Source organism: Podarcis raffonei, chromosome 10, assembly GCF_027172205.1.
Source record: "Podarcis raffonei isolate rPodRaf1 chromosome 10, rPodRaf1.pri, whole genome shotgun sequence".
Lineage (NCBI taxonomy): Eukaryota > Metazoa > Chordata > Lepidosauria > Squamata > Lacertidae > Podarcis > Podarcis raffonei.
Genome location: NC_070611.1, coordinates 51072356 through 51085813, shown reverse-complemented (window position 1 = coordinate 51085813; position 13458 = coordinate 51072356). Strand labels below are relative to the sequence as shown.

The following is a 13458-nucleotide window of genomic DNA, read 5'->3' as shown; positions in this document are numbered from 1 at the left end:
ATTGCACATGCGCAGCCGCCAGAGAATTGCACACAAGTGCTTGAAAGTAAGAGCACAGAATACAGATGTTATCGATCGACGGGAAGGCAGACTTTCCTGTTACTGAGGCAGGGCAAACTGGTGTTCCGAAGAAAACCGAGTAGTCGATGGAGCATCGTTGGCTTCCGGGGTCGTTCGACTGCCGCGGCTGGCGAGGCCGGGAAGGCCAAGGGGCGGGCCCTCGCGGCGTCTCGGAGGCGGGGCGGCGGGCGAAGGAGGCGGCGCTTCAACCAACCAAAACCACGAACAACAACAACGGCACCCAGAAGCCCCCGCGCCCGCAGTGGCTTCTTCATACGTCGCTGCCGCCGACGCCGTCGCCGAGGGCCCTGGTTCGTCTCCTGCGGGGAGGCGGCGGGGCAAGGCTCGCCGCCATGAAGCTCCGCGTGCGGATGCTGAAGCGAACGGTTCTGCTGGAGTTGCCAGGGGAGGAGCCAACTCTGGGGGACCTGCGCGCGCACATCTGCCAGACGCTCTTGCCCTCATGCGGTTACAGGTAACGTGTGAACCGTGGCGGGGAGGTGTGTGTGAGGGAGTAGACGCGCGAGCGAGGAGCCTCGCGGGCAGGAGTAGCTTTCGCGGCCGCCTTTGCTGGGCTCCCTCGAAGTCACCTGTGGGCCCAGGGGAGGAGGACGGCGGCTAGAAACGGGGAAGAGCAGCTTCTTTGCGGCCGGGAAAGTCCTGGGTTCCCCCATTTCTTGGCATGGTGAAGGCGTCTAATTTGGGGTACATAAGGCATATTTATCTTGCTTAAAAACTCTGGCGCGCTGCGCTGCTTACAGAAGAACGAAAAAATTGTCCAATGCGATGGCAAAGAGTGAAGGCTGTATATCTATTTGTCAAAAGGAAATAATGGAGGCTAACAACGTGTGCTTGTGTGTCTATGTCTATGTATATATACAGTATATATATCTGTATCTGTATATGTATATGTAGTACACCCTGTCAGACTTTTTGGGAGTCATGTATAGATGCAGGAATAAAATAATGGGTGAGAGTTTCCATTCACTTCTCTCTTCGATTGGCTTTACCTTTATCACAAATCAGACCCAAACTGAAGGCCCATAATGCAAGGCCCCTGTGCTGCTTCACCTTCCTTCCCTTATAGAACTTTTAATTGCTTGTCTTTCTTCTCTTATCTGCTCTAAGTTTATGTGAGTTATAATCACTTTTAACTGTTCGTTTTTATCCCTCTCCTCTTCTAAGTCTTATGTGCTTTCTTTTATTCACATGTTTGTATCTTATGCTGGTCTGTGACTGTAATAGTTTTTTGTTGTTGTTGTTGAAAAATGAGGCCTTGCAGAGCTGTTTGGCACATGTGAAACTGAAAGCCAAGAGCACAGTTTCGTTTACAGCAGAAATAACAACACTATCGCTGCTTATTACTGTGTGTGTGCAAGTGAATGATAAGTGAAACAGCTGTGGCTCCTGGAGGTGGAATATTGCAGGCAGCTGGCTTTGAGAGAACTTGGTTGCTATACATTTAAAGTATAAATTGAATTAGAAGACAGAACTGTTACATTTGCTACAGCTGTGTTATTAACAAAACATGCATTGCTGATTCCTTCCACCATTATTTCGGAACTAATAATTTACCTGCTGCAGTTACTAATGAACTGTGGTTGATTCTAAAGTGAAAGTGGAAGTTCTCTGTCACCTGTTTTTGCATGTAGAGGGAGAATGTGTGACCCTGAGGCTCACTGACTTGTTCACAACTCCCCAAACCATTGCTCTGGTTCACTTCCCACCCATCAGGTGTTCAGTGGAGAGCAGTTGTACAACTGAAGCACATTCCCTTGCAGGAAGGAAACAGAGGGGTATATGTCTCAGCAGAGAGGTAGTTCTGTGTTCCTTGCAAACATGCAAAAAGCAACCCACACATTGCACAGTGGCATACATGCCATTTTCAGGATACACTTGCATTGTGTTAGAGACTTTGAATAGCCTTAAAGCAAGGCTTTCAGTTTCAGCAAACAGTGATGTTTATATCTGGAATTAGGGAGTTATTTTTGTCTTCTGCACAGTCTGGATAATTCAAAGGTGTTGGAGAACCTTTTCCTAAAAAATTAACTTCATAAAAAAGTGAAGATAATGGAAGGTGACATCTTTAATTCTTAGTAATTACACTCAATATTTGTCTCTGTTTCCATAGGGAATAATTAGCATATGTGAATCTGTGTAAGAAGGGTGTGTGATTCTGTTTGGGTCTGGAATGTAGTCCCCCATGACCTTGGGCTACTCTCAGCTTAACCTGCCTCACAGGGTACTTGTGATGAAAAAAATGGGGAGGAAGAGAACTGAATGTCATCATGAGCTCCTTGGAGCAAAGGTGGGATGTAAACATAAAAATCAAATAGCTTTCTACTGGTCTAATATGATCCTCTATCTGGAAAAGCTTCACTCCAGGGTGTCTGGTCCCATCCATATGGGATGCTTATGCCCATATGCATGCTGGCAAAGGGCTACAGTAACCATAACAGACATGGGAGAAACAACATGACACAGGTTTCACACATTATCTGCTGTTTGCATTGTGGTGGTGATGTAGCTGATAGAGTTGGGTATTTAGAAATAGCTTGGTTTGCAAAATGGTGTGTATGCCTCAATACATGTTCCTCATACAGTTAATTTTTTGTTTCTTGTTTTGTTTTTTTGCAGTTCTGATTCCAAGGTTGTAATAACCTTGAACAAGAAAGACTCCCTCACAGGAGAGCAGGAAACCCTAACATCGTTGGGGGTTGTTTCAGGAGACTTGATATGTTTGGTTTTAGAAGAGGCTGATGCTGCACCCAGATTACCTGCATCTGTTTCCTCATCTGTGCATCCATCACAGAATCATGAATCATCATCATCTACTTCAGATCCATGCCAAAGCCAGCCCAGGAGCCCAGATAATGAAAAAAGCAACAGGCACGTAGCAGACCATAAAGTCGAATACGATGTCCAAATGAGTGACAGTACGGTAAGTCCATAGGAACTAAAGACGCTCTCACTTAATATATTTTTTTAAAAAATTAATGCTGTGTCTTGTGTGAAAAGAATAGAGGAGAAATGTGTAGCAGCTTAAACCACATTAGAGATACCACCTGTGTTCTGGAAAGCCACCCATTATTAATTTTTTTCTTGGTCAGTTCCCACAACTGGGTATACATACATCATTTTATTTGTATGCTGCCTTTCCAGAGTTAAAGCCATGCTCAAGGCGGCTTATAACATGAAAAACGTGACATAACTGCAAACATAACAAGAGAAGTCATAAACTTCTCAATAAATAAATATCACCAAATAAAACATCAAAAAGTGTACAACAAAGTTGAACCAAAGATACAAAAAAATTATTCTCTATAACAGCAACAGCTCTCCTCCCAGCAATGCCCCCCCCCCAAACAATACCGCAACCCAATAGTATGTTCAGCAGCCTTTGTTTTTGTAGCCACAGTCAGTCAGGGCCCCACTCTCCCAAGCCAGGCGGAAAAAGGCCAGCAAGGCAGAGGGAGCAGGTCTTCCAGGACTCACAGCAAAGATGATCAATCCCAAATAAGGACAGGGCTTCCTGGTCTATAGGGAGGGAGCCTTTGGTTGTTCAAGGTTATTACAAACTTGGTATCAGAACTGCAAGAAAAGCAAAGTTAACTGCATGGGTTACATATTTATACTGAGGCATACACATCATTTTACGGACCAGGCTTTTTCCAAATACCCAACTGTATTGGCAGCATTACTACCACAAACAGCAGATAGTCTGAAACCTAGATCATGTTGTTTCGCTTTCTCTCATGCTTATTATGGCTACTTTTTGAATCCCCTGTTTCTGCTGCTCTCCTTTCAAGGCAGAATCCAGCCAGGAGTTTGCTCCAGAGACTGTCTCAGGTGACCTTGATATTCCTGAAACTGTTGGTTCCTACCCTTCAGAGCCAATGCTTTGCTCTGAAGCTACAGACGGGCAAGTGCCGCACTCACTTCAGACCCTCTACCACGCTGCAGAGTGTACCAGTGCCAACGATGCCTTGATTGTTTTGATACACCTTATCATGATGGAGACGGGTTACATACCTCAAGTAAGCAAAAAAAGTGAAAGACCAGCTTCCTCTGAAACTCAGTGGGGAGGAGAGGATAGTAATGTTGCACTGTGCTAGTTGATCCTGGTGGCTTCATCTCCTCTCCCATCTACTGATTAACAGAGGCCACGTTCTCTTGTCCCCATAGTATACCAACTCAGGTTCAAGCCATAGTTTGTGTCTGATGTGTGAGGAACCATGACTTGCATTAGATGCGTCTGTAATGTGAGGAAGTACACGTTCATGAGGATAACTCCTAATTTACAAACTTGTCTTTCCAGGGAGCTAGCTTGAAGTCTACACTGGGGGCCCTGTGTGCTTGCATATTAGGAGATTTTTGTGGATTTTCTTTTGGGCTGGATACTAGTGAAGATAACTTGCAGGTTATAATTGAGGTTGTAAGGCAGAAAGCATGAGAATATAAGCTTGTGGGTGGAGAAAAAGTGTCTAAAGGGATTTTTGGTTAAGAGCTCTGCCTTCATTAAGCAAAGATTATTGGAACTGGAAAAGTTTTTTTATTATTCTCCGTCCCCATATTTTGCTCCTTTCCATCTAGAAAGCTTGGGGTGGGCAGCACTTCTTTAAAGTAAAGTAATATCCCCTGAAAAATGTAAAATTATCAATATTTTGTTTAAAATATCCTTCCTACATGCAGAATCATTGAATTTTATTTTAAATGTCTTAATTTTTTATTTGATGCTAGTTGTCTTGGACATGATTGATGGATGTATAAATATTTATAGTAAACTATGAAATCAAGTCCATGTACCATCACAACAAGTATTATAAACTCTGTACAGTCCCCACATAAGAAACCAAATTGAGAAGTTTCAAAACATCTGTAAAGTAGGTTAAACACAAAATACACTGGCTTTGATTTGATGGAGCCTACTGAATTTTTTGGTATGATGGTTTTAATTTGCATTCAGTTCAATGTCTTGAATTTAAAAAAAAATGTTCTTTGAAAGCCCCCACCCCCGAATATTTGCTTGACAGTCACATGAGAAATCCTTAAAAAAGGGTTTTTTTTAGACTAAATCAACATGCGAGACGGTTAGACTTATGTGAGACCATTGGAATTGGTGGATTTAGATGTGTCTTGCTGTCTGTCTAAATTTAGGCCCTGAGAACGTCTGCTCCCTACCTGAGTCCCATCTGTTCCAGTCCTGCTTGGATTGTACAGTACAAGACAGGGCAGTATAAATTGTACTGCTGTGATATCCTGACCCCTGCAGTGTCAACTACAAACACTGCAGAATTCAAACATTCAGAATAAAAGTCTTTGGCCTAGTCAGTCTCTAGTTTTATGGAAATATCACTTTTCAGGAAGAGAGGAGGGTGGGGACTGTTACAGTAACTGGTTTTCCCCCCTCCATTTCCAGGGGACGGAAGCAAAGGCAACATCAATGCCTGAGAACTGGAGAAGCAAAGGTGTCTATAAGCTGCAGTATACCCACCCCCTCTGTGAAAATGGCTTTGCTGCACTTACTTGTGTGACTTTGGGGAACCTTATTGTTGTCAATGGTAAGAGTATTCTTGAAAATACTCTGGTTGAAAGCTACCTTGTGACTATCGCTCTTTGCCTCTCAAGTTTCTTCCAATGCTAGCAGAAGCCTGAAATGAGCTTCCATTGAGTCTGAATATTTTCTGCTATGGCATCAGCACCTGTGGGCTATCAAGCACAACCAAGGTGCTTTTCTGTATTGAAATACAGGACATCTTAAATAAATGTTAGTGTAACTTTACCTCTGGAATGGAAATTGGATATTTTTATTAAGATATGTGACTCACTTCTGAGCTAGTGAATTCTCATTGGTATAGTAATGCAACTATTCAGTATAATTCTATAATAGAAAAGCTGACTTGTACAGATGCTGCTGACTATGTCCATTTCTGCTGGCACTAAGTGCTTCTAGCAAGTGCCTCTTTTACAGTAATTTGTTTGGTGTAAACTAAAATAATCAGTTAAGCATAAATAAGTTATCAAATCATCCCCACAACAGAAAATGAAGCTGGACTGCATCTTCAGTACTTGTTCCAGTACATAACAGAGCCTCTGCTTCCCAATAAATCAAATCGTTTTGCTGTTTCCTTTCCTTTTACCATTTTAGTAATCTTGATTATACATGCCATATTCCAAAATCTCAAACTATTCATCAACAGATTAATATTTTTCCATTTCATGGATCTGACTTGCAGTCAATAAATGAAAAATTTCAGTGTCATTGAATTCCAATGGACCTTTAACATAAGCAAATAGAGCAAAGATTGGATTCAAAATAAGGCTTTCTTTGGCAACTAAATGTTGATTCTTATTTTGAGGATGATCCTCCCCCCCATTATGTTTTCTCATTGTCCTCTTTTTCTCTTGCAGTAATGTTAAAGATTGCTGATGACATCAAAAGTGTGAAGAGGCTGCAGCTTTTGCCAACATCATTCATTTGTTTTGAGAACTCGGGTACTTTTTATATATAACTTTTCAATACATAATTTAATGTGCTCCTGACTTTCAGGTGGTCAGTCTTGGTCTTCAGTGAAATGAAGCATTAATGGGCTTGGGCAAATTTGACAGATGAGTGGGGAGTGTCTGCCGAAGCAGGGCAGCAGATGTCTTCCAAGTTTGAAACTGTGTTGTCTTTTCACAGTTTGCTGAAACTGTGTTTGAGATTCCAGAAGATCTTGTGGGCTCCTGGCAGATTTTGAGGTCCCTGAAAGATGATACCACAAAGAAAAAGATAATTGGCTGCCAGTTGTGCAGAAAAGATTCCTTGTGTGTTGCAAGCAGGGGGAACTGGCAACTGCTTGCCACAAAACCTTTCTGAGCATGCAGTGGAATATAATCCTTTATTAATGATGTCATCCACTATAATTATCAAGTTAGTCAAGAAATGGCAAGTTGTCTGTAGCAGGCAATCCTTTCATATTCCTCAAATATTTTAGTGTAGGGCAATGACCCCCCCCCTGGATAACCTCATAAATTTGAGTATTTAAAAGATGAAACACAGTACAGTGGATGCTCGGGTTGCGAACATGGTCCGTTTGCAACCCACAGTGGCGCGTCTGTGCATGCGCGGGTTGCGATTTAGCGCTTTGCGCATGCGCGACCCCCAAACCTGGAAGTAACCCGTTCTAGTACTTCCGGCTTTAGGCGGGTGTAACCCAAAAAAACGGAACCTGAAGCGTCTGTAACCTGAGGTATGACTAGTGCTGTTTAAGTCTTCATTGATGCTGAAATGGTGGGTAGGTATATGTGTAAACACCACTTTACAAGCCTAGCTCCTGACATCCATGAGTCTGCAGATAGACCATGCAAATACACATAGGCTCCTGTATATACGCTCTGTATCTTTCCATCTATCCAGGACACAAACGGGAAATCTTGTACTCGTGGCTATGTAGAGACGTAGTCTGTGAAAAGGTGGAGGTTAGGGCTGGAGTGGGTGGTGCAGTGCTGATCTTCCTCTCCTGTCCCACCCTCTGCTACACATTTCTGGAAGGCTGAACTCTGAGCATAACTGGTGTCAATCTAGAAGTCTTCAAGTTGGCCTGCTAGCTTGGTTTAGTCTTGTGTAATGACGGACATTTGGCCAGCAGAGGGAGTTGCAGCATTGAAACTATGGCAGCGTTTTCACATAGGGCTTCATATAACTAGCTCTTGTCTTAAAATACTCCCTCAGTGTTTATTATTTTATATAACTGCTCTAATGGGTTATAGCGAGTGAAGTCATCCTATTAGCACAAGGGCTTCTGATCAGAGCTGCTTCTTCCTGCATGCCTCTGCACTCCCAGATTTGTTCTGGAAGTTCCCCCAACCCTCTGGAACAGATTTGGGAGGAGCAGAGGCCACATAAAGATAGGGAGAGGAATCCTGTTGTGCAAGCGGAAGTCATTGCACTGATGGGACGCCTTCATTGCATACAGCTCCATATATTCTACCCTCCCTTCCAATGGCAGGGACTACCTTGAATTTGTAGTCAAAGCAGACTCTTTTCACCTCTATGCGCTACTGCAGGGGTAGCTAATGTTAGCCAACAATATATGGGGAGCGCTAACTCCCACCACCCCCAGCCAGCATGGCCAGTGGTCAGGAGTGATGGGAGTTGTAGTCCAGCAACATCTGAAGGGTACCATGTTAGCTACCCTTGCTCTATAATCATTCAACCTTGCGAATACTATCCCAGAGAAACATATGGTATTTTTCTGTGTATAACATGCCCCCGTGTATAAGATGCCCCCTGTTTTTGTGGATCCAAAATTAAGAAAATGGGGGGAGATTGTATCTGTGCATAAGATGACTCTTAATTTTAAACATATTTTTAAAAGAAAAAAACCTAGTCTTATACATGGAAAAATACGGTAATTGTTGTGGTATATCACATTTGGAGCAAGATCAGCTCCTTTTCTGCTTAATTGTTTAAAGGTGACATTTGCTGTAGAAAATAGGGTGAGTAGGAATTTGCAAACCTATGATGTCCAAACTTTTTTTTTTTAAGCGAACGTTGCAGGAATATATAAGGATCTTCAGAAGCTATCACGTCTCTTTAAAGATCGGCTGGTGTACCCTCTTCTGGCTTTTACCCGGCAAGGTAAGAAAAGCACTGAAGGAAGCATATTGTGGATCCTTTGTGAAAACAGTGCTTTGTCATAGTGGCTAAAGAGTATATTAAGAGTGCAGTGCCAATTCTCTTTCTCCGACTTCTCCATTAGTTTCCACGTTGCTTTTGGTTATTAAGTGCATAGACCCACCAGCTTGGAACTCACCACTGAGACGCATTGCATACTTCTGGTATGCTAAACTGTCTTTGCCTACAGACTCTGTAGCCTTGTATCTGTAGCCTTGCTTAGGATTCACCCCATCCTCTAATCTCAAGTGATCAAGATGGGTCCCAGCACTGGAAGGATCCAGTTCCTACGAGTGATTGGGTAGCCAGTCTCCAGTTTCAGATTGCTTTCCAGTATTCATAAATCAATATATTTCTTCCCCTCATGGTTGCAGTGAATGACCTACAAAACTGAATAAGTACCAATTGCTAATTTGGGAAATGTTAATAAAATAGATAAAAATCTGAAACTGCCTTTTGAAGTCTGAAAGAGATTCATGTTTCATTTAAGGGGCAAAGACCTCTTCTGTTGAGCCAGCTGGAGAGTCTGTTTCCTCTGTGGCTTGAGAATATACGAAAGCAATAAAAGGCTGGCTTTGATCTGTATCAGTTCTCTCCCCCCACCATCCCTGGACTGTTGAAAAACCATAGAATGCAGCATATTGAGCAGAGTTAATGTCATGTTGTAGTTGCCTGAGATTTAAGTTTCCCAGACCTGGGATGTGGCGCTTGTCCAATGTGTATATTTCTGAGGGCATAGAGGAGTTAGGTGATTAGGACCAAATTAGATGTGATGTTTGGTGTTGCAAACCCCTCCCCCCAAATGGTGGTCAGTTTGTGTGTGTATGTAGGGGCATGGAGAGAAGAGATGGGCTCTAGGCTTTTGCTTCTGCCATAGACCTGGTTGGAGCTGGAGCCCCTGCCCCAGCCACACGTGCTATTCCCACAATGGAATTTCCAGTTGTGGCAGAGTGTAAAGCTTCCCTCCCATTCAGCTGCCCCAGTCTGGCTCAGCACCCCTTCCTTTCAGGTCGGCAACTTGGTTTCACATATACAGTGCCAAACGTCAGGCCATATGTCTCACCTGGTTTGTCCCATAGTGGACAACCATTCACGCTGCCAATTTTTCCCAGAGAAACTTGATCTCTTTAATATTAGCCGGCCATATGATTACAATGGGAATAGCTGAGAGGTAGAATTATTTTGCTTAAGTGCCACGCCTCCCCCCCCCCCCGCACACCTGTTTTCTGAATGTGTGTGTGTGTGTGTGTGTGTGTGTGAGAGAGAGAGAGAGAGAGAGAGAGAGAGAGAGAGAGAGGTGCCTTAGTGAAGTTCCTTGGCCCAGGCTGTTAGCTGGACCTGATACAGAAACACCACATAGCTTGCCCTGTGATCCTTCACTCCCTTTGGCATATCAGTTTTTGCCTTAGAAATTTAGGTGTCGCTTGTGGTGGTAGAGCTTGTAAGTTGCTTGGACAAATTCCTGACTTCTGTGTTTTGAACTCTAGCCACTAGTAGCATTGAACATGTACAGCTGACCATTGGAGACCCCCCATAGAGGACCAACCGACTGTTGGTCTGCCTTTTCCAGTTGTAACCATCCTGAAAGGGTCTTGGAGAGACAGTTTTCCTAGTATTTCTGTTAAGGATATTGATATTAGGGATTGAAACTGAGATCCTCTCCATACAAAATCATGTATTTTACTGGCACTTCACCAGACACCTTAGTGATGGAGTCTAAAGGATGGGCATTAGATGTAGGCTGAATATATTACAGTGGTACCTCAGTTTAACAACAGTCCGGTTTAAGAATGATTCGGTTTACAAACTCCGCAAAACCGGAAATAGTGTCCTGGTTTGAGAACTTTACCTCAGTCTAAGAATAGAATCTGAACGATGGAAGGGCACTGGTGGCGGGAGGCCTCATTAGGTTAAGCATGCCTCAGTTTATGAACTGTTTTGGTTTAAGAACGGACTTCTGGAACGGATTCAGTTCGTAAACCGAGGTACCATTGTACTCTGCTTATATTTCATTTGAAGTGGTGGTGCTTTACTGTACTGGCTTGTATTAAGTGGTGGCTTTATTGTCTCTCAGGCACTGTCATCATTTAAAAAAGGAGGCCTGTCAACCATTTTGTAGGCCATTACTAAGTCATAAAAGAGGGCATGGTACTGTATTCTTGTTCATTCCCTTGATAAACAATTATTTTCATTTTGAGATTTTTGTTCTGAAAGCCACTGTTTTCTAGCTGCATTTTAGCAGCAAGCCTTGTATCTGACAGCAGTTTGTGATTGTATAAACCATATTATAATAAACTATATTTTATTACAGCAGCACTGTGGATAATGCCATTTTCTCCACCCCCATTCTGTCTTAACTAGCTTTGAACCTCCCAGATGTGTTTGGCTTGGTGGTTCTTCCACTGGAACTGAAACTAAGGATTCTCCGACTCCTGGATTTTCGCTCACTTTTATCTTTGTCTGCTGTTTGCCATGACCTCTATGCTGCTTCAAATGATCAACTACTGTGGAGATTTGTGTACCTGCGGGATTTTAGAGGTGAATTCCTACTCACTTCCTCTTATGATGCTTTGAGGTGAAATGGCAGGCTTGATCCCAAACCTAGTTGTATTAAGTGGAGAGCAGCTGGCAAATATAGCTATAACTATTCAAGGAATAGTTATTGGATAAAAGGGTGCACCCACCAGAGAGACTTGTGGTATTGTATCTGCTGGAAGGTTTTTATTTTTTTTAAAAAAAATTTAATATAAAACACAGTACCAACTTCCTGAATTAACTGGAGTATGTTTTCTGCTGTACAGAAATGTCTTATGGGATTGCTGTATTAGAAACTGATTTCTAATTTGTGATTTCTGCTTAGATTCTGTTACCAGGCAACGAGATACAGACTGGAAGGAAGTGAGTGACTCTCTTGATTTTAAAAAATTCTAATACAGTGGTTTCTCTGGTTATGAACTTAATTAGTTCCAGAGGTCTGTTCCTAACCTGAAACCATCCTTAACCTGAGGTACCACTTTAGCTAATGGGGCCTCCCACTGTCCCTGCGCTGCCAGCATGCGATTTCTGTTCTCATCCTGAGGTAAAGTTCTTAACCTGAAGTACTACTTCCGGGTTAGCGGAGTCTGTAACCCAAAGTGTGTGTAAGCTGAGGTACCACTGTACATGTTTTTAAGAATAGGCATAGGCTTAGCTTCTACGCTAAATAAAAGTGCAATCAGTACAGGATACAAACGTGTACTTGAATACTCAGTTGATGCCAACCTGTATAATATTCTGTGGAATCTGAGTCCTACAATCTCTGGTCTCCTTTTTGGGGGTGGGGGTGGGGGAATTTTATTTAAACAAAAGAAAGGGAGGCCAGCCTAGTTGGACATCTTCCTCTAAACTAGAGGAACACCCTTTGATTTGGGGGCAGCTGTGTTGGGGTGTGTGATACTTTGAATAATGTTTGGACTTAAATGCATATTGTATTTATCATTATAGGTAGGTTAAGCCTTTTTCATTTGTTTTTTTCCACAGCTCTACAAGAAAAAATATAAGCAGAAGAAGGAAGCCCTGAGGTGGCGACACATGATGTTTCTACCCCCTCTCCTTCCTGTGCCACTTCATCCTAACTCGATATATCCCAATCCTTTCCTTCCCAATCCTCTTTATCCCCCAATGATCATTGGTGGTGAACATGATGAAAGGCCATCAGCTCCATATATTGCAGACCCGATCCACTCCCTCTTTTCTGGAGTTAGGGAGCTTCCTCAGCTTTCTCCCTTAGATCCCTTCCTTACTTTCAGGCAACACATTGATTCACTTCCAGATCCTTGCCCCACACTCCGAGGAAGAGGCAGTCGGGTCCGTCCGATTGATAACCGCCGTGCATTCATATGACTGCAGCTTGGTTTTTAGGGCTTTAAACATACCTGCTCATGGGTTTGCTTTCACACCGTAGGATATTTCAGCCACAGGGTTCAGGTGTCTGGTTGTTGTTGTTTTTAATTATGGCAGTGCATATGTACTAGGAGATCTTGATTCTGGGGGTTTGGGCTCAACACCATGCAAATGACCAGGGCTGCCTCCCTTGGAACTGCAGAGACTTTTCTGAAAGAACTTTGTGGAAAACTTTAATTCTTTTCGTTACCATCTGCAAACTGCTTCTTAGAAAGCAAAAGGTGGTTGGCTTTAGCTACATCAGATAAAGAGCACTTTAAACACAAAGCATTATGTTGGTCTGGACTGTCTTTTTCTTTAAATAGGTCTATTAAATGAATGTGGTTGCGATTTTCCCTGAATAGTTGGCCTGATTAGATTTCTCTTCCATGAGAACTTCCTGTTCCATGCAACATCTGACATATGGAAAGCCCATGGCCCCCAAAATGTATCTGATTTGATTCGCTTTCAGATACCACCTGTTGCTAAGTCTTTTTCTCTCTTTTTTATTACTTGAAAAGCAAACTTGGTGTTCAGGACTTCAATGCACAAACAGTACAAGGTAAAAATGTTTTTTTGTTTACACTTGAAAGAATAAAACATTGAACAGTTTCAACTACAGACAGTTGAATAACATCATGCTACAATGCAACCCAGAAACTAACCATGAGTAAGAAAGAATGCCAAAAACCGACAATAAGACATTGCCTTTGTGCCTTGAATGATTCTTCTACCAGGAAAGAACATTTAAGGGCATTATAAAATAAGATGACAGAACTGACTCTGTACAGTCAAATATGGTGAGCACTGTGTACTAG

General features: G+C 42.6%; 1 protein-coding gene across 2 annotated transcripts; it reads left to right on the top strand.

The window, feature by feature from the left end:
• The first annotated feature begins 252 nt into the window (after positions 1–252).
• FBXO7 (F-box protein 7) lies at positions 253–13256 on the top strand. Of its 2 annotated transcripts, none has more exons than XM_053407331.1 (9): positions 253–535; positions 2698–3001; positions 3870–4097; positions 5480–5621; positions 6472–6555; positions 8591–8683; positions 11081–11257; positions 11580–11617; positions 12239–13256. In XM_053407331.1, the coding sequence occupies exons 1-9, from the start codon at positions 414–416 to the stop codon at positions 12599–12601; spliced, it is 1551 nt and encodes a 516-aa protein (XP_053263306.1). In that variant the 5' UTR covers positions 253–413; the 3' UTR covers positions 12602–13256. The 2 variants fall into 2 exon arrangements, with proteins under 2 accessions (XP_053263306.1, XP_053263307.1); XM_053407332.1 differs by lacking the exon at positions 253–535 and adding an exon at positions 663–765.
• The last annotated feature ends 202 nt before the right edge of the window (positions 13257–13458 follow it).

Bases quoted from the DNA above. Each gene is read 5' to 3' on its own strand.
- FBXO7 (XM_053407331.1), top strand. From the start codon at position 414: ATGAAGCTCCGCGTGCGGATGCTGAAGCGAACGGTTCTGCTGGAGTTG. The intron at 536-2,697 runs GTAACGTGTGAA...GTTTTTTTGCAG, and splicing joins TTGCCCTCATGCGGTTACAG to TTCTGATTCCAAGGTTGTAA. The intron at 4,098-5,479 runs GTAAGCAAAAAA...CTCCATTTCCAG, and splicing joins AGACGGGTTACATACCTCAA to GGGACGGAAGCAAAGGCAAC.